Source organism: Rhipicephalus microplus, chromosome 2 (genome assembly GCF_043290135.1).
Source record: "Rhipicephalus microplus isolate Deutch F79 chromosome 2, USDA_Rmic, whole genome shotgun sequence".
In the NCBI taxonomy this organism is placed as follows: Eukaryota; Metazoa; Arthropoda; class Arachnida; order Ixodida; family Ixodidae; genus Rhipicephalus; species Rhipicephalus microplus.
The window spans coordinates 37,403,216-37,424,118 of record NC_134701.1 but is presented as its reverse complement, the minus strand read 5'-3'; the positions used below and the strand labels follow the sequence as shown (position 1 = coordinate 37,424,118).

The 20,903-nt window shown below is 43.6% G+C and overlaps 1 protein-coding gene across 5 annotated transcripts in view; it reads right to left on the bottom strand.

The window, feature by feature from the left end:
- Positions 1-4,744: 4,744 nt before the first annotated feature.
- The window catches only part of ric8a (ric8 guanine nucleotide exchange factor A), a 401,642-nt gene continuing 385,483 nt past the window's right edge, over positions 4,745-20,903 (bottom strand). For all 5 annotated transcript variants that reach the window (XM_075886381.1, XM_075886380.1, XM_075886383.1 and 2 more), the window contains one exon: positions 4,745-7,754. In XM_075886381.1, coding sequence (XP_075742496.1) covers positions 7,649-7,754 — 106 coding nt within the window. In that variant the 3' untranslated portion in view covers positions 4,745-7,648. The remainder of the gene's footprint in view (positions 7,755-20,903) is intronic.

Sequence of the window (20,903 nt, the reverse complement as noted above, 5' to 3'; positions counted from 1 at the left end):
AAACGTCGGCGGCGCGGCCAAGGAGGATAGCGATAGCGTGGTTCAAAAGGACTTGTGAGAAATACTACACAGACTGGGTGTGGAAGATGGAGTCACTAATCCTTTAAAAGAAATCTATAAAAGTAACAAGGTAGTTATAAATTGGGAAAAAGAGGTATTGAAGCCCACAGAGGTGAAACGAGGACTTAGGCAAGGGTGTCCACTGTCACCCTTGTTATTCATGATGTACCTACAAGTATTAGAAGCCAAATTAGAGGGAAGTGGACTTGGCTTCAACCTCTCTTTAGTCAAACAAGGAAAACTCATTGATCAGGCACTACCAGTATTAATGTAGGCAGATGATATAGTGCTAATGGCCGACAACAAGGAAGATTTGCAGAGATTTTTGGACATCTGCAGTAATGAGGAAGATAGGTTAGGTTTCAGATTCAGTAAAGAAAAATCAGCAGTCATGATTTTTAATGATAATGAAGGTTGTGAGCCTAGGATACAGGAAGTCATGCTAGAGATAACAGATAAATACAAATCTCTGGGCGTATGGATAAGCAATGGGACCGAGTACCTAAGGGAACATGAAATATACGTGAGCACTAAAGGTAACAGAAATGCAGGAGTGATGAAAAATAGGGCACTGTGGAATTACAATAGGTATGATGTTGCGAGAGGAATATGGAAAGGGGTCATAGTTCCTGGTCTTACGTTCAGCAATGTGGTCTTGTGCATGGGATCAGAAGTTCAAGCATGATTAGAAATTAAGCAAAGCGGAATAGGTAGGCTTGCCTTAGGAGCTCACGGGAATACACTAAATAAGGGAGTACAAGGTGATATGGGATGGACATCATTTGAGGGCAGGGAAGCTAGCAGCAAGATAAAATTTGAGAAGCGATTGAGAGAAATAGGGGAGGAGCGTTGGGCTAGGAAGATTTTCAGCTGCTTGTACATGAAGAATGTTGATACGAAATGGAGGAAGCGAACCAGAAAATTGATAGGTAAATGCTTAGTAAACAGCTGGTGGCCAACTAAAAAATAAGTATCGATTAAGAAGAAAGTGAAGTAAACGGAGACTGACAAGTGGAGAATTGGCATGATTAAGAAGTCTGTACTAGAGATCTATCGAACTTTTAAGCAAGAAATTGCCAAGGAAAGGTTCTATGATAATATTCAGGGTAGTTCTCTACTGTTTGAGGCAAGGACGGGAGTACTGCGAACAAAGACATATCTGGCCAAATACGAAGGGGTAGACACAGTATGCAGTGCGTGTGGAGAGGAAGAATAAACTGCCAAACACTTGATAATGTTATGTAAAGGGCTTCACCCTATAGTTCAGGATGACGGCGCAGAGTTTTTCAAAGCACTGGAGTTTAGGGACAGGGAGGGCAAAGTAGAGATTAAGCAGGTAGAATTAACTAGAAAAAAGTTATTTAATTGGTGGCTAAAGTCAAGGCACGAGTGAAAATAAACCCTTCACTGCAAAGTAACAGATCTCAACTTCACTATTTAAAGGAAAAAAAAAGACAAATCTAGTGGTTACTTTATTATGCCTAGGTAGCATTAGCTGGCGCCTGATCTAAAGGGTACAGCCACATCCATCCATCCATCCATCATCTCCTACTCTATGGCTGTTTGGACAGCGCTTGAGTAAGAACACCTGCATCCTGTAATTAACTACCTGCATATGTGTGACTATTTCTTCAACCTTAGAAGGCTGGTTAAGTGAACTGTACAGAGCAGTTAAGCATTTATTGCAGACTAGGTTTACAAACTTGGAAAATTTTAGACTTGCATAATGTAGGACAGCTTATGTAATGTTGCATCCGATCAATTGCTAAGGATTCCTGAATAACTTTTAGTATAATTATTTAAAACTATTTGACATTTATGATTAATAATTATGCAATATCAGTACTGTGTTGGCCGAAATATGACCACGAACACTGAAACTGACGGAAGTGAATAGGTGACAACTAGCGCCACGTGGCTCGTAGATTACGGGCCTAGCGATTTAAGGTACAGACTAGATGTGGGCACTGGAGATGGTCTATCTGGACAGGTCAGGAGCACAGTATAAGTCGTGCCCTCAAGGGGGGTAGAGTGGCTAGAATGGCATGAAGTGCTCCTCACGTAAGGTAAGGAAATTGTGTGAGGTGCTTGTGAGTGTGCCAACACCCCCTGTGAAGGAGTTCGTGCCTCGTGGCGTGTGTGTCTTGTGCAGAGGCCGCATTCGGGAGTCGCAACTGAAGAGCGATGGAGGGTGTTGTGCTTGCGAGCGTGTACTACCGCCATCATCATAGTAAGTTCGAAAACACCGGCGGTGATGCCTCACAGCAGGCCTGGTTGGCAGCACACAAGAGATGAGTGGGTCTCTTTGGCGGGTGGCGGTTAGCGCGAACGGTTCTCTCTATCGTTGGGTCCGCGGTACCGCAGGTCTGCCGTGGGCCCTCGTGGTGAGTCGGGTGTTGGCGAAGCCACCTTGTATGTGTTGAGTGTTGTGCAATTTTGTGTAGGGCAGTTTTAGCGTGTTGGTCACAGCTGATGTGTGTTAGCTCGGCTGGCAATACCATTGTTCTTGAAATAGTTGAATAAATGTGTGTTGCTTGGTTTGTTTTGACCGCGTCTACTGCGTTCGTTCGCTCCAAGAGCGTGGCGCTCTTTAGTGCGAGACCCCACACTGGCTGCCTAATATGAAGCTTTTGGAGCATCGAACGTCAGTTTTTGCAGTTTGGAACAGCCATTTTTTTTAGCTGGGGAAGAGTAGGCCTCGGGGAACTTCCATTGCTAGCATCAGCGGTGTGCTTTGTTGAGAGCGAAAAGATCAGTTTTTGTGTCGTGTTTGAACTTGCCGGCAGGTTGAGCTTTTATTTTTTCTGCTCGCAACTGTTTTTTTGTTCTTGGATCAAGAACGTTGAGTTGATACGAGAGCCACGCGGTCTGCATTTTGGGGTTAGCAAAGCTCAGAGCATGTGGATTGTAGGCCAAGCCCGAAGCGTGTGAGTATGGAAGCCTCGTGGGTGGTCCGATTTTTCGTAAATAGCTTTTATCTTTTTCAGGCTCAGAGAGTCTGGCGTCCTTGCTGTCTTGTCTTGCGGCTCGATGCCGGGGCGTCATGACACCGTTCGGGACAATGGGCACCGATTGCTCGGTAAGCTGCTGTGTGTGGCGAGCGAGTAGGGCAACCCTACAAGGTGAATGTGGCTGCCTCTTCTGGACCTGGGCTGGGTGGATGCTTGTTGCTGTCGAGCGACTCATTAGGCCTAAGGCTCTGCACAGCTGCCTGTCGAACGTGGCACAACTAGGTGGATCGCGGTGTTGAGGTGTTGCACTCTGCTTCCCTTATTTTTTAATCTTGCGATGCACGAGTTAAGAAAAGTGACCTTTATTTTATTTGCGCTGGGCGTCTCGGCAGCCATCGATGTATTTGCTAGCAGTATTTACCATCGTACCACATGGGCAAGAAGCTCCAAGCTCCCTTCCCTTTTCCTTACTGCATTGTTCTGCCGAGTGTTTTGGAATGTACGTAGCGGGAATGATGTACACACACTTTCTTGGCGTCCGTCGAACACTTATTCTGATGCCATGTTGCGGTACTGCCCCCGGGTCAGGGCGGGCACACAGACAAGCGTTGAAGCCCCACTCCTTATTTACTGTGTGAACATCTTTCATAGCCCCAATAAAGGAAGCAGTTACACCAGTCACTGAGCATGACTGGTGTAAACATTATAATCGTGACATGCGTGTCATGTAAGAAAATGGCAACATACTGTACTCACGATGTGCTCGTGGCATTTCGCTAGCTCTACATATACCAAATTCGGTATCACTTGATGTGAACAGACGACAAAGGTAAGTGACACGTCCAAACATGATAATGTTGATATGCATGTCATGTAAAACGTGAATAAATTCTACACTCATATGCCCTCGTGGCCATTTCGCTGGCTCCACATATACCAAGTTTGGTATCACGTGATGTTAATTGACGACGAAAATAATTGAGATGTCTAAACATAATAATCAACATAATAGTCAAACTAATAGTCATAATAGTCATAGCCCAAGTGAGGGAAGCAGTCTAGGAGCAGGGCACCCTTAGGGCAAATAGCAGACCACGTCGATGCGTTCCAACGCGAGTCCTCGAAACGCTGTTCACGTTCGATGCAACGCCACAAAGACTTTCACACCATTTGTGGACTATCTCCGGTCGTTGTGTTGTTTGGGATTATTCGAAAGTCGCACGTTTCGTTCATGCCAGCAGCAAGTAATTTTTTCGTCCACTTTTTTGTGCACATTTACATTACAATTACTTCTAATATCATTACCTGCCACTATTGTCTGTTTTCATTAATAAAGAGTATAACTTGTGTGCTATAACGAAATGGAATATTTGACTGTGTTTATTATTGTAATACAGTATGGTATAGTAGTAGTAGAGAACTTTATGTGCACCGTACAATCTAGATTTTTTGGTAGGCTTGCATTTAAAAACTACTTCAAGTACATATATAGTTCACGCCATTAGACTACAATAATCACTCGAAACTACTGAGTGGTAGCATAAATATGGTTTGCATGCACAATCTGTCTTTTTCTCTGACAGACCATAAAATGAAGTCTTCGTGCATACTTGAGAAATTTTTGCAAAAATAAATGGGAGGTTTCACCATTGCAATCACATTACGGCTGATTGTATTGGCCGAAGCAGGCACAAGCGCATCAAGGCTATCCTACAGAAGACACAGACAGTGGGTCACATACATACTTTTACTCTACAATGCCACACAACATTTTACACATAGCATTCACTCTGTTTATGTTCATCTTGCATTCTATGTAGCCGTTCGATGACCAATTGTTCCATACAACACAATTTATTTCTAATTCTACTAACTAGCAAGGAATATGTGCTAAAGTGTTAGACTAATATGCCATATTAGCCAGAACAAGCTTGTGCAGAAGTACAGGAATATATAAATCAGCAGAATGCACGCTAGAAGCACCTTGAAGTATTTGCATAGACACACAGGGTCAAAGTTGAGAAACACAAACGGGCACAATCTAACTACTGGTTTATTTTATGCGATAGCAATTATATGGACACTCTCGGCTATATTTTGCCGTCAACGACGGCGTCGGTGCCGCTGTCATTCGCCGTAGATGAATACGTATCTATATATATGAAAACACAAGAAAAAAAAATCATCCAAAAAAGTCTCAGGCGAGCAGAATCAAATGTTTGACCTGTGAATTGTGAGTGCGAGGTGTTAGCCACTGAGCCACGAAGAAGCACCTCATTCAAATTTGAACGGCAAGCTATTTATATCTACCACTTACTGCTGGTGATAGGCATCTTAGGGGAACTATCGTGTTTTGAGCATTACCAGCGAGATAACGCAAATGAGCGCATCGCCAGATCGCCATGACGCGGCAGCATGCGCTCTCATCTCCCACACGTACCTTGCCTCTTGAAGAAGGGATGCTCATGCGCGCACTCGCTTATCTCGCGGTGGGGATAGTCATACGTTTTGGGCTTTGATCGAAACAATTCTGTTGTTTTACCGGGAGCACAAAGGTCACTACACTTGTTGCACAGTCTTCCTTTGCGAAAAAGGTGTGCTTTTCAGACACAGCGAAGTAAAGACTGAGACGCTTATTCGCGTTCATCTGTACCAGTGAGCACGTTTCGTGTGTCATTTGTGCGTGAGAAATGCGGGGCACGTTGGGACCTGCCAGCGATTGTTCGCGTGACCTTCCAATGTTTGCCATCACATTAATTGCTTCACCTTTGTGGCAAAGCTGTGACCTTTTTTTTTATTTTCAATTAAAAACCTTTAGATCTGTTAAATCTAGTCAGAAAAACCATGAACAGCACCCATGGCACAGCTTGTGATCACAAGCTGCCATTTGTGTTTCTCAACTTTGTCCCCGCGTGCCTGCGCAAATACTTCAAGATGAATATGTTCCAACTAGGCCGAATCATCCAAAAGAATGAGTTGAGGCCTACTGCACTGATGTGTATTTGGCACACTGTAGTGATAGCTGCATTCAATACTAGGGAAAAATTGGAAGGCTCTACTTATCTCGGGCAGTCAAAACAAATTCAGGGGTTCATTTGTTCCACGTCTCTGTTACTAAGCACTTCTGCTATCATAAAAGCATTTTGGTGATATAGATAAGCATAGCGGTGCATACAAAAACCTTAAAGGATATAAGATGGGAGCATCGGCCTGAATTTCGTTAGCTAGCAAACTGTCTACGGATATTTTTTTTCTACAGTTTTTGTTTATAGTGCAGAAGCTGTATGCCACTCCATGTGGTGTTCCCTGGCGTGGTTAGTGGGGGTGCAGTGCAAGAGAGCTGAGCTTTGCACCAAACTTTGTTGTTGAAAGTGACTGAAGCGTGCTAGGGCTTTCCATTTCTGATGGCACTGTGGCTTTGCAAATTGTATTTGACTGTATTATTAGCAAAGCGTCATTTATACACCGCTCTGCACAGCCATAGCGTCCCATGCCCAGTGCAGGAAACTGCATAGACTTTCAAATTTTTTTGTGCAAGGCATGTCTTGACGAGATGTAGTCAAATTGGCAGCAGAATGAGAGTGTGCTGAGGGAGATGCACCTACAGCAGAATGAGAGGTGCGCTGGAGCAGATGAGCCTGGCATTGCAGTCAAGAGATTTCTTGCTCGATACAGTATTTCCGTAAATAGATTATGCATGCAATGGGTGGAAAAGAAGACTCGTGTTCGTTTTTAAGGATAAATTTACATCATTACTTGGTAATGCCATATCTCAAACACTGTTGCAGAGCTTCAGGTGGTTGATATTGTCTAGACTTCACATCAATCTCACAGTAATGCAATCTATATGCAATAAGTTTTCTACACGAAAGAAGAATCTGTTTACGTTTGACAACCTTGTATATAGAGCTCAGAAAACAAGTGTTGCGAGTTTCAAGAATAAAATCCGTTTGAAGCATACGTGTACTTCCCGAAAATCTAGAATGAACTAGAATATTAACATATATTTTAGTGCACTATACATCACTCCTACAGTGGTTTAAACATTGTTCAAGGAGCCCCTTATAAACACTAGTGCCAGATTGGCTTCAAAGTTTTATGGTATGAAACTCCAGGTGCATCAGTAATAAAAATCAGAACAAGAATGCAACGCACCAATATGATGATAGCCCTCATATTTCCTAAGTTCAAGTTGCGTTTGTGTTTCGTGCCCCCATTCAAATCAGACACAATCAAACATTTCATATTCTCTTCAAAGCTTGGCTTTTATATATACGTTACAAAAAACCAACTACAATGTATCAACAGAAAAGATCGATAACTAATAGAGAGTAAGAAAGAAAGCATGAGCTACATCTAATGAAAATGAATCCAACCAAGCATTGGCGTGAGCAGTGTTTTCTTCAGGGCAGCTGATGAAGGTTCATCACAACGCTCCCTATGAAGTGAGTGTATGGCAAGACTTTGCATGCCTCCCCCTCAAGTGATTAAAGATATGACTGCGCCCTTGCCCCCCCCCCCCCCCCCCATGTGCACGCCTACACAACAAACTAATGGGAATTAACGCATAGTTTCAGGTGTACAAGATATGCAGCCTGTGGTCACAGCCAGTTTGTGGTTACAGCCAGTGTTGCATCTCAGTCAGACTCTGCAAGGTCACGGTCTTCCTGGAGCTCCAGCACATGCTCAATAGGGCATGGACGGCCATCAACACCAACGCGTGCTGGCTGCACAACTCCGACCCTGCAACATGAAACAGAAGCAGGAAACATTTAAGTACATAACAGCACTATCGATTCCGCCTACTGCAAGATCACCATCAGCATTGTACAAGATCCCTACAAGAATGTAAAATACACTGCTGCTGTATGAGACTTAACTTTGTCAGAGTTTAGGGTCACAGAAATACATAGATGTGCACACAAAGAGGTGAAAAGTAATCCCGACAGCTCCACTTATTCCCTGACTACTTGAAAAGCAGGGTCACAACAACAACAACAACAACAATAATAATATTACAAAATAATAACAATAATATTGCTACGATACTGAGGGGACGCGATCTTGCCATTTATAACTTTCGCCTAGAACACTGCACAGCACGAGACAACGAGATACAGTTCCTTTTATCTGCTCTACGCACGCCAACTGGGCCCAGCTCTTGACATTATTCTTCCTTTTTGCGAGACTGGTCAACCTACTCTCACCGAAACATTTGCCGCACAGAAAAGGCCCGGCGCATCGCCTGTCTTTGAACTTTCGTCTCCCAGAAACGCTCTAAGAACGATTACGACAGAAGTCACCGGCACGTATTGTTTGAGAAAGGGGATTTAATGTGGCTTTGGACGCCGCTTCCCAAGCGCGACCTCTGCCGAAGTTTCTGGCCAACTACACTGGTCCGTTTGTTGTCTTAGAACGTCTCAGTGATGCCACGTACGTGATATCTCGGCTGTTGTCAACTGGCCGCCGCTCAAGCAAGACCAGCGTCATTCATGTTGCCCGTTTAAAATGCTATCATCATCGCAACGAAGCCCAACTCGCCCGGTGTGCATCGTCTGCAAAAGGGGAATTGCTACGATACTGAATGAATGCATGGCAGAAGAAGAGAACGAGGTTAGCATGAGCAGTGATCTGCCAGATCCCTGGACTCTCGCATTCATCATCTTTTCTTAATAAAGGCATCTCACCGTAACAATATTAATCATCATAATAATACTAATACTGTATTCACTCAAATCTAGGCCAACCATGTTTCTAAGACGACTCCCCGAAAATGCGAAGCCCGCAAAAAAACAATAATAATAATATCCTCGAATGTAGGCCGAACGAAACAATGAAGACAGTAAGAGTACTGAAAGTTGGGTGAGTTAGTACTGATTCATAGCTAAAACTTGCACAACAACAACAACAACAAAAAAGAAACACGAACGAGAAGCGCTCGTAGTGTCTGTGTCTTCTCATCTGTGTTTTTTTGTTGCGCAAGTTTTAGCTTTGAGTGAAGACAGTGTCAAAGAGAAAAAAATTATTGAACATGAAGAATAAACAAAGCATTAGGTACCTGATGCAAGTAACTCGAGAAACATACAGTCGCTAGTCCTGTTGTGTGTGTTTCTTTGCCGCCGCGCTCTGGGGTGCAACAGCCAAAATAGAATTTGAAGCAATTTCTGGAGGAGCAAAATCTTGCTTCTGGAGCATTAAAATCCAAGTTTGGAGCAGGTTACGGAAAAAAAAGCAAACTATTTATCACGAAAGACCAAATTTGAAGCAGTATAAAAAAAACAAGGCTTAAATTTAGATGAAAAATATGTACAGAACATCGAACCCACCTAAATTGTGCAGAGTGACCATGAGTACTGCTATTCAAATAAAAGTAGTATTCCGAATCATCCCACCGAGAAAACAATGATGAAGTCCACATAGCATTTGAGCGACCCATAATTTTTTTTTACAGACTGTGCGTATTCAAATATGGCTCTGCCAAGCTGGCGACTTTGAAACTCGGGAGCTTCGTAAAAATCGAAGAGTATGGGTAATTAAAAAAAAAAAAAAAAACTGGCGCATAAGTTTCTTTTCTTATAATAGCAGAAAGGTCATTCACTGCTCCAAATGACTGCCAGTAACTTTTTAGACGTCGGCAATCATACTAGTTCTCACAATATGCAAGCATATACGCATGAGTAATTGAACAAAAATGAGCTGTCTCTCGTGACTATAATGCTAACAGCCCCTTCCAATCATACACTTTTCTGCGGAACACCGGTGTACTGTGGCGAAGGCGACTTAAGCGGCGTTATGCGTGGGTTAAAACAAGACCAAAAAATGTTCAAGCCGCTACAGCTCTCCCCCCCCCCCCCACCACCACTTTCATTTCTTTGAATGCGAAGCAGCTATTAGACTAGCCTGTGTAATGCTGTTCCTCCGTGCACCCTCTTCTGCGCATATTCGAGTCTTGTACTGGCCCAGAGAGAGAGGGTAATGAAAAAGGAAGAGAAAAATAGGGCGCTATTTCTGCTTCTCGTCGCGTAGACACGGCTTAGCACCTTTAGGGGTGGGGGGAAGGAGAGGTAAAAATGACAGGAAGGAGAGAGGAGAGAAAGAAAAAGTGGAAGGCATGGCCAGAGAACGTCTTGTCATTACAGTCAGTAGAACAAAGCGAAAGCGATCATCTGTAAGGCGCCGAGGTTCGTAGACGGACAGAACTCGAGGAAGGCTTGAGGGTCTGCGTCTTCGAGGGCGCGGGAAAAAGGATGTCTTTTACCCTTGGTGCAGGCAGACAGAGCAGACGATAACGGCTCATCAGAACGCAACGCTCTGTGGCCAGGTCAGTCAGGGCACGAGTGAATAATATGCTCGAGCGTTTCGTCATCGCCACACCTTCACGATGCAGATGATGAAGAGTGACCCGCGAAATACATGCGTGCCACAGGCCAAGCGCTGCTAATATGCAGGTGAACCAACAACCGCCGCTCGCATCTGTCCAGGCCAGTCTCCGGAAGAGATGAAGGTTTGCCACATGCTACCAGCATGTCAGGGTAAGCCGTTGGTAGAAGCATCCGCAGTCCTTGCTGGGAGTAATTTGACTGGGCTACCGCGTTAGTGACTGCCTTGCCGCAGTGGTGTGCTGCCTTAGTGGCAGTGTCAGCCTCCTCGTTGCCAGCTATCCCAATGTACGAAGTAAGCCAGTGGAGGGACAGCAATGCCACAGTGATGTCTGCTTGGTCTGTTTGAAGCAGCACTTGTAGATCTGGTCAGAAGCCGTACAAAATTGCTGTGGGCAGCTGGGGTAACGTGGCAGCAAGGTGGTCGAATGCTAGGTGAAGTTTAGCTGATTCAGCTACAGTGGAGCTGGCGTTGATTGATTGATTGATTGATTTGTGGGGTTTAACATCCCAAAACCACCATTTGATTATGAGAGACGCCGTAGTGGAGGGCTCCGGAAATTTTGACCACCTGGGGTTCTTTTAACGTGCACCCAAATCTGAGTACACGGGCCTACAACATTTCCGCCTTCATCGAAAATGCAGCCGCCGCAGCCGGGAATCGAACCCGCGACCTGCGGGTAGTGGAGCTGGCGTAGAAGCGAAGCTGGCACCGGACGGTTGTCTTAGTCAATGGTATGACACAGACAGCCTTGGCTGAGCAGGAGCTGTCCCGAATGAACCCGCCTGTGAACACTAAGAGAAGCCCCTTTAGCCTGTCATGAAGTTTCGCCAAGGCTGCCTGGTGGACCTCACACGCCGATGTTCACCTTTTCCCGAGGTTGTCCAGGCCTAACTGTACGTCCAGAGGCTGGTGATGTGGTGGAGGGGGCTCGATAGGACAGGAAGCTTCGGGCACCAGCTCCTAATATGGAGTGCACATCTGTACCGTCCAAGACACTGGTCGGCTAGACGATATTATAGCCCTTAATAGCCAAGTCAACTCCTGGCCACCATTTTGATCTTTAAGGTGAATGTTGAGACACGCCGTTTCTCATTTCGAGTCGCGCGTTGACTGTGTGTGACGTAGCTCAATAGTGCCAAACAGGCGGTGCCGCTTATAAAAGGAAAGTTGTCCTATCCACCAAGTTGTCGTTTGAAGTTCAAGCCGGTCGGGACTTTGGAGCTGATGAAAAAAATGTGTGCTACTGGAAGGGCCGCAGCGTGGGACAACCCTGAAATTTTGAGTGTGCGCTTTTTTAAGAAGTGTGGAGTATCCAACGCACTTGATGGCATCGAGAATTGCACACTGTTTAAAGACAGCGATAAAGAAGTCAGCGACGAGAGAAACAGCAACAATGTCTGAATGAGAGCGTCATCGAACTAAAAGCAGTGCGAAAAAAAAAAAAGAAACATTCAAGAAATAGACTCAACAGGGTTAGAGGTTGTATGTTTCTCGAGTTATTTGCATCAGAAACCAGCTGCTTTGATGATGATGATGATGATCTTGATGTTTAATAAACATTTGTGAACCACCTCTTTGTGAACGCTGACTTCGCTGTTTCGTTCAGCTTACATCTGAGGCAAGTTTTTTTTTTTTTTTTTTTCCGGGCTTAGTACTTAAGGGGGTTGCCTTAGAAACTGGGCCGGCTTAGATTTGAGTAAATACGGTATCTCCGCAGGTTTGCATGCCAAGTTGACGACACACAGGGACGCATTCGCTGAGAAAACCGATTCAATTAGTGCCACAAAAAGCGTGGTGCTTTCCTTGACAAAATCGCTCGATCTGGCTTCCCGATGACTCGGGCACGTCACGGATACTGAAAACATACTGAGTAATGTGAAGCTGCATGTGGGTCGCTGCACCCTATGACACCAACACATCATGGACGCTGACAAAATACTGAGAACCGCTGAGCGGCACACGAGTCACTGCATCCTATGACACCGACACATCATCATTCATTCATTCATTCATTTGTGGGGTTTAACGTTCCAAAACCACCATATGATTATGAGACGCCGTAGTGGAGGGCTCGGGAAATTTTGACCACCTGGGGTTTTTTAACGTGCACCCAAATCCGAGTACACGGGCCTACAACATTTCTGCCTCCATCGGAAATGCAGCCGCCACAGCCGGGATTTGATCCCGCGACCTGCGAGTCAGCAGCCGAGTACCTTAGCCACTAGACCAACCGACACATCATGGATACTGGCAAAATACTGCAAACTGGGAAGTGTACCTGGGTCACTGCGCGCTATGACACCGACACACCATAGACTTTTGTAATATACTGAGTACTGCAAAGCCGCACATTGTGAGTTACTGACACCCCAGTGACACGGGCACATTACAAACACTAGCGAAACAGTGATAGCCGATAGAAAAACTTTACAGGAAAGATGAAACTGTAAGGGGAAATATAGCCACCATATTTAGCAGCCGTCTATTCACACTCGCTCTTACATCTGGCAACAACAAACTTTTGTGAAGTTTGCAGTTTATTAGCAACAAAGTAGCGATACATAAAATGAAGGAAACATTTTACAGACTAGGGTCCCATAGTCCGAAGACTGTGGGGGGACCCACGATAAAGAAAACATTGAAAAAAGATAGAAGGGCAATTGGCAAGAGAATGTAGTATTAACAAAACGATGTTATAAAACTACAGAAGAATAACAAGGTGACAAAACATAGTAATAAACACAACTACAACCTATAAATCACTAAATCACAATACAAAACGGACAACAGATAATAAGTTATAGGAATAGAATATATAATTTCACAGCTTTTTTGAATGTACTATACATGTTAGCTAACAATTTTATATTTGGTGAAATGGAGTTCCATAACGAAACGGCTGTGAATGACAATGACTTTATGCTCCAATTAGTGCAAACTCAGGGTAGTAAGAAATTTCATTCTAATGCGAAGCAAGAGCAATTAGTGTTTATTAGTAAGTCACGGTTTACGAGGTCGAAGGCTAGTCGACGGTTAATTGTATTAAAAACAAACAAGTACAATAAAATTCAATAACTTAGAATTACCGTACACATAATATTATGTTGTCTAAGTAATGAAATGGAATTCGAATGACGAGGGCTGAAAGTGATAATGCTGATTGCTTGGTTCTGTATGTGTTGTACAGATGAGATGTATGAGTGATAGGTGTTCGCCTAGGTAGTTATGCAATAGTTAAATTGACTATGGATAAATGAGAAGTAGAGCGATAATAATGCATTAGTGGAGAAAAATGGCCTATCTTTAATTTAAGGGCCACTCACCAGGTTTGACAATTTTGAGCTGACAAGCGCAATGCGTAGATGGGGCGTTCATGATCACTTCTACCAAAATTTGCAAAGCTACGTGCCGCGGAAATGGGTCAAATTTCAAGATTAAGTCTGCTCGCCCTTACTTTTGCGGGCGCGTGCCCAGAGAATGAGGGCATGACGTGCACACATGAATTACCCTACGTACACGGCAGTGCAGTGATGTTGATCCTCTACTTAGACGACTTTGCTCCGACATTGCCAACAGTGGCACGCGACATAGTGAAAATTACTTAGAACAACATGCGTAGTTTATGTAATTCGTTGCTTGAAGAGTAATCTCTATCTAAATAAATAATGAGATGCAAGAAGAGAATGTGCACATCTTTTTTCTATTTTCTTTCCTTTGAATTGTAACGGGATGCCAGGCTAATGTGCAGGCTTTTCACACATGTTCGTGTCCCCGTGGTCAGCACATCAAGCAGACAACAGCCGTGGAAGCAAAAGTAATGCTCGTACACATTCCTGCACTCAATGTGCTCATCTATTCTACTGCGTCTAAGGCAGTGTTTCTAAACCATCCCGCAGAAACCACGAAAGAACAGTAGACCACAAAATAACGCTGGTAAAAAAAATTGGCCCCGTATCTGCATGTTAATCTGCAAATGTCACCGAAAGACGATAGTCTTGCGTGTGGGGAGTGTGAACAAAGCATTTATTTGATGTTCTGCGTGAGAAAATCTGTGAATGGTATTCTGGAGGCGCTGCATTAGAGTGCCTCGTGTGTGCAGCGGAGGCGAACGAGCGCATGAAGTCACGTCAAACATGAGACATGAGCCCCATCTGGCAGTTGTCTTGGAAAACGAAGCGCGTGCCTCTGAGACGAGTGTGCACATCCGTCTCAGAGGTGATAAGGTGTAGAACGCAAGGCGACCGGTAGGTGCCACCACCGTCTCGTCTTAGCAGAGTTGGACTCGCCTTTTTGTGCGAGCCTTGCATGGTCAGTGCAGCGTGATAAGCGCTGCAGTCCTTAAAGTTACTTATGCATGCCTTTTATAGTAAAAGGTGCACATGCAGAATACATACGTGTTGTTATGGTGGCCCAGACATGCGCAATAATTGCTTTTTAATTGACAATTGCACAAGTATAAACGCTAAATCTCGAGCAACACTGGTGGGCGCTGCGGATGAGGTCGACCGTTTCAAGTACCTAGTGCCGTTAAAAGTAGACAAACAGACAAATGTACAGACAGACAGACAGACCAAAATTTTTGCGTCGAAGGTCCCCAAGAAAGATTATCGTCTTTAAAAAAAAATGCCACTCGTGTGCCCGGGGGTTGAGCTTGTTCAGGCACGTCATGCGCATGTAGCCTTTTGGTCGGATGCCTGAAAGGGTATAAAAGAGGTTTGGCTAGCAAAGGCTACACGGAGGAGCGGCAAGTGTTTTCAGCTCGCCTCTTCTAATCCTTCTTTCACTCTGCTTAAAAAAAAAAAAAACAGTTTTCTCAGCTCGTAACGAACCAATGAAAAAAAATTTTGTGCAAATATTTTCCTTATCAGACACACAATAACTTCCACGGTCAAAAATTTGTTGTGGGGCCTGTTGAGTGGCCCTTTATTGCATGAATACCAAAAGCAGCCTTTTTCTTTATGTCTAACAAGCGTAAACCAAAATTAAGAGTGTCCGAATGTACACTGAGAAAGGAAACAGTAATACAAGCAAAGATAGTATTGGGACCCATAGTCATAGTAGCAGGAGTTAATAAACATTTTTGAGAAGATCAGAAAAACGAACTGAATTTTAGAGGGATTTATAGTTACATCATTATTGTTACACCTTAAAACTACACCATTGAGTACAGAGTTAAGTTTTGATATTAAAGATGAAACAGTTCTGGCCTTACATGCTACTGTGGAGTCGTCAGCGCACAAAACACAATGTGCTGAAGATATAACATCAGGTAGATCATCAATATAAATAATAAATAGGAGGGGGCGAAGAATAGACCCTTGTGGAATGCCTTGTCTAGTAATCTTAGTGTTAGAGTAAGAGCTACCTGTAAAAGACCAATTTTTTCAGCTAAACAAGTAAGTTTTCAGAGTTTAAAGGTGGTCCAGTAATACCATAAGAATTTAACTTATTGAAAAGAATGGAGTGGTAAAGTCTCAAAAAAAGCAGACCATGGTTATCTGAAGCTTCCCTGATGAAAACCAAACTGGGATAGTTTTATAACATTAAATTTCGAAAAATAAGCATTAAGATGCTTTACAAACAGATGTTCAATCAGTTTAACTAATGATAGAAGAATAGAGATAGGCCAATGATTTTTATTATATTTATTGCCTTTCTTGAAAAGTGGTATATTTATTGCCCGCTTTAATGAGTCAGGAAAAGGACCCTTACAAAAAATGAAATTGATTATATGGGTTAAGGGCTGAGAATTGATGTGAGAAATCATCTTTAAATAATGTGCGCAAATGCTATCTACACCTGGAGAAATATTTTTACGATTACGAATAGCTGATACTATTTTGCCCGTGGAAGAGGGAAAAAGAAAAGATGAGTGAAGTAAGCGTGGAAAACTAGGTAAAAGAAAATTTTTTGAACAATTGGATGACGTAGAAAAATACTCAGAAAAATTCAGCATATCCCACGTACCTGGGAATTGACCTTGTGCAAAGCATGCGGAGGGAAGGAGACTTGTACTTTTTTTATTGAGTGACACAGCATGAAATGATGCTACACATATCTACAAATGTTGCACGCACAGACATATGTTGAAGAGTGGCACATCTTTATATAACCAGTTCCTTGCACTTAAGCAACGATGCCAACTGGAACACGTGTATTAGCAACACCAGAAGCTGATATCAAACGCTGATGCTCCCGAGGATGCTGGCCCTGGACACTGCTACAGTAATCAACTTCAGGGCATGGCAACTAACCACAATTGACGTTCACTCGACGTGACGGCTGTATCAAAAAAGTACATATGCAATGTTCATAAAATTGCGTAGGCAGCAGTGTAACCACTACTGACATTTCACAAACATTACCGTCTGTTTGAAAAGTAGTTTCAAGATTTGGCGTAGCTCTGTGGTAAAATGCTTCATTGCCACACATAGTGCTTGGGTTCGATACCAACTGGGATCATTTATTCTTTGCATCCGTCGGGTTGACTCTACCGATGCCAGGTATTTATTAATGCTCGAGCGTTAAAATTGCCCATGTGTGTTCTCGTCGTTCCTGGCTAGATACTAAGTGTCAATCACCTGTGGCATATACTCGCATACCAGCGGCACATACCCGCCCATGGATATGGGCTACTGTCTGGCGGGAAAGTGTTTGACGACGTACGCGATGAGATTGTGAGAATATTCATGTACTGACCAGCGCGTGATATACGGCAAACCATCTTACCCTCCTATGCTAATTTTGGTTCACGCCAAGTTAAAGGGGTGACTACAAGAGCACCCAGACGTAAGTGGCTAGATAGACAGATAGATAGATAGATACGCTGAAAGCCGCCGAAGTTCGCTACGAAATGGTTCGCATTTAAAAGCATTAGCAATGTCGTCAGAGCGACAATGAGTAGAGTTATGGTGAGTAATTTTCATTATGGGTGAGTTAATTGTAGATTAACTTAATAATTCATTGAAAAGTTTCTCACTGTTCTTTTTAGGATTATTTTTGCTCTTTATAAATTTCATAGTAAGATAGCGTTTCTTGGCAAGTTTTAACAAACATGAAACAGGACCCTGCCCATGACACAACTACTTTCACAGTATAAAATAACTTTTACTAGACATCAACATTCATACTAGTAGCAGGCCATCACTAGTTACACTTCACAAAGCGACAAATTACAGCGTGCACACCCAGGGGCGCAGCCAGAGAATGACACATCAAGAACGTGCCCCTTCTCTCCCACACTGACATAATTTTCGCCATGGCATAGACAGCGAAAAATAATGACCATTTCAAAGAGGCGCCCCTCTCGAATTCAAGGAGTCACCCCCTCTCCTCGGAAAAATTTCTGACAACGTGCCTGTGCACACCTCAGTCACACACAACATTTTAAAGTTCATAACATTAGGTCGTACCTCCTTCAATAAAGTAATGCTGTCATTAGCTGCCACTGGCAAAAATATTTTAATGATTCTCCAAGGAAAAATAATTTTCCTTGGAGAATCACAAGGTTGTGCTATGGGCTTGTTGAGGTGGTCGATACTCGTTTTTTTGGGCAAGCTGAGTGTCACTGCCTATATTTAGTCTTAGGGGCAAAGCTCATTTAAGATTGAGGCTTGCTCGTTGGCGGTGTTGTGCACCGTAGCTGTGATGACGCTGATGACGATGATCACAGACAACTTGCTTGTGTAATATATGATGTCTCGATATCCTCCATGATGCATTTTGTATGACTGGAAACGACCATCAACCACCAAGTAAACATTCACAGAGATCATCTTTGCCAACTTGAGACTAGATTGGATACCACAAACCAGTAATACTGAAAGAAAAATGAAATTTACAACTCAACACAACATACCATTTATGACTAACAAACATGGTATATTTACATGCTCATTGACGTGCTTGAGTAGTCGACGTCACCGGTAAATTACCGTAACAACAAATGATCCCACTGCATGAATATGGCGGGATTTCGTCTGTTTTTTCGAGTACTGTATTTACTCACGTAATGAACGCACTTTTTTCTAGAAAAATCTTAGCAAACTTGGGAGTGCGTTTATTATGCGGGGCAAGTTTTAAGAGAACTTTTTCGAGATGAGCAAAAAATGCGGTAATGCAAAAAAAAAAGTTGTCGCCTAGCCTTTCGCAATCAACATACGTGCACACTGTTTGGAAACAGCTTCTTTGTTGCACTTAACTTCGGTGGTTGATGGCGCTAGCTTCTTTGTCGCTCTTTACTCAACTTTGGTCGTTGATGGTGCTATCTTCTGCAAGCTGTCCCCGCGTTGCCTGCGCATGCCATAAAAGCGTTTTGTGGCTATCTTTTCTCCCTATCGTTTAACCGCAACAGTGGTATCTGTTGTGATCTCGAGAGGTGCCCGGTAGCATGCGCTAAGACGCACTTTGCCAACTTTGCAGCAACCTCGCATGACGATTGAGATGAAGTCGTTCACATTGTAACTGTAACCAACATTGCAGCAAGCTACCCCCGAAGCATCAAAACAAATCATCAATAACAAGATTAACGAAAAATACAGCAGCTGCCTCGCTCACACATGAGAAGTTCCAGTACGTGCGGAGAACAAGCGAAGCGAGAATCGGGGGTGCTATTACGTTGCAGAAATCGTCACAACCTTTTCAGGGCGAAAAGCGATCTTCTCTTGTTTTTCAGAAACCTGCAATGCAATAGCGACAAATGACCTTTCACGACAGCAAATCCTGTTGTAGTCGCTCAAAAATTGCATGCACGTCGTTAGGTGTTAATGTTGCGTATTTGCAAGAAGCAATCGTCGGTTGGCGCGGGCAGTTTTGTGACCTTTGCTTGCTGTGGGCTTATCAGCTGTGACGTCTCTACACACGCACCGTTCATGAACCCCGCTGTGGCACACAGACAAAAAAGGCGGGGGACGTGCCGCACATTGATAGAAAGAAAAACAATACGGTACACAGCAACAGGCAAAGGGAAAGGGGGAGTCAGCCGAGATGGTTCGGCATAATAATAATAATAAAAAAAAAAAACAGAAGATGCAACGGGTAAGGAGGTGCCAGGTGTCGGTTAGCGGGGCTGCAGCAGATTAATGTAGGATTAATGCATTTATTACGCGGGAATAAAAAAAATCTAAGTTTTTAGGGCTGAAGTTGGGGGTGCGTTTATAATGCCAATAAATATGATATACGACGACCAGATTATGTGACGGTTTTGCGTGGTCCCCTGAAAGTCGTATAATAGGGGTTCCACTGTATTATGAGCTATCTTATTCATCAATGTTCCGAATCCCAGACAGCTGTTATATTTGAAACTACAAGTAGGCTCGGTGGCTGTGCTGCTACAGCGTCCACTACCCCGTTACTATTAACCATATTCTCAGAGACTACCATCCTGATGCTTTTTCGTGGCCCAGATGGCATCACTTCAACATGCATGCCAATTTCATCTACTTCATGTCATCACGCAAGCGATAGTCCCTCAGCAAACGCAATGAATCCTAGGGGTGGCAGCTGTCAGTGCTTCAACTGAGAATGTGGTATCTGCCCCGCTGGACCACGTTCCAGCCTGGCAGGCACCATTAGCATCAACAGCTGTCTTTGAAGCAACTATAAAGCTGCAGTATCTGCATTGCTCGCTTCGTGGGTTCGGTGGTAGAGCCATTAAAGTGTCCAATAACCCAATGCTATTCGCCATACAGGCTAGTTCATGTCATATTTTATTGGCTAAAAGAATGAGCAACTATGTCTTCGTACAGCTGCTGAGCCCCGGTGCTTTTTTTTGTTGGTCAGTGAATGTATCGCTATTGTGAGTTTCCTGTTGCTGTTCTCTGGCAATGTTGAGCAAAATTTAAGACTTGACTAGGCAGGGGTGCTAGCAGAACTGACGAAATTATCTGCCGGGCTATCTAAACTTCTCTCCAAAGTGTGAAATCAATAACACCCAATGTGAACTCTGCAGCTGCCTAACAAACAGGGAAACCAATTGTGAGCAAATTTAGCTCTTGAAGCAGCAGCTCGAAACAGTGCCAACCGACATTTCTGAAACGGCTCGTTGAGTTTACCCTAAGAGCCCACGTATGGCTCGTTTTTTTTTTTTTCCTAGATTTTAGGGTATGTGATGATTAAAGGAGAGGCACGAGGACTCGACAAAACGGCGACGCAGCAAGGGGCAATGAGTCGCAACGCGACAAGCTGCAATGACATTGAATTGTTGACACCATATTGGCTTAGGGCTAGCGGCTAGGGCTAGCAATGGATTGGGACTGAGCTACAGCTAGTTTAAGTTTGCCCATGTACACGAGTTGTTATTAAAATATTTATAGTTCTTGAGTGTTATAAAGTACTTTAATGCGAGTCTTGTGTATTAGCGTTATTCGTCCTTTGTATAAAGTATGTTTGTTTCGCCAAGCCCGTCTCCCGTCTGTCTCAAATCCATCCTTCGCAAACGCTCCTGAGGTAAGTTCGGGACATTAATTGGCGAGCCACTGTCGGAAATTTTCCCTTGTGTGATCCAGTCAC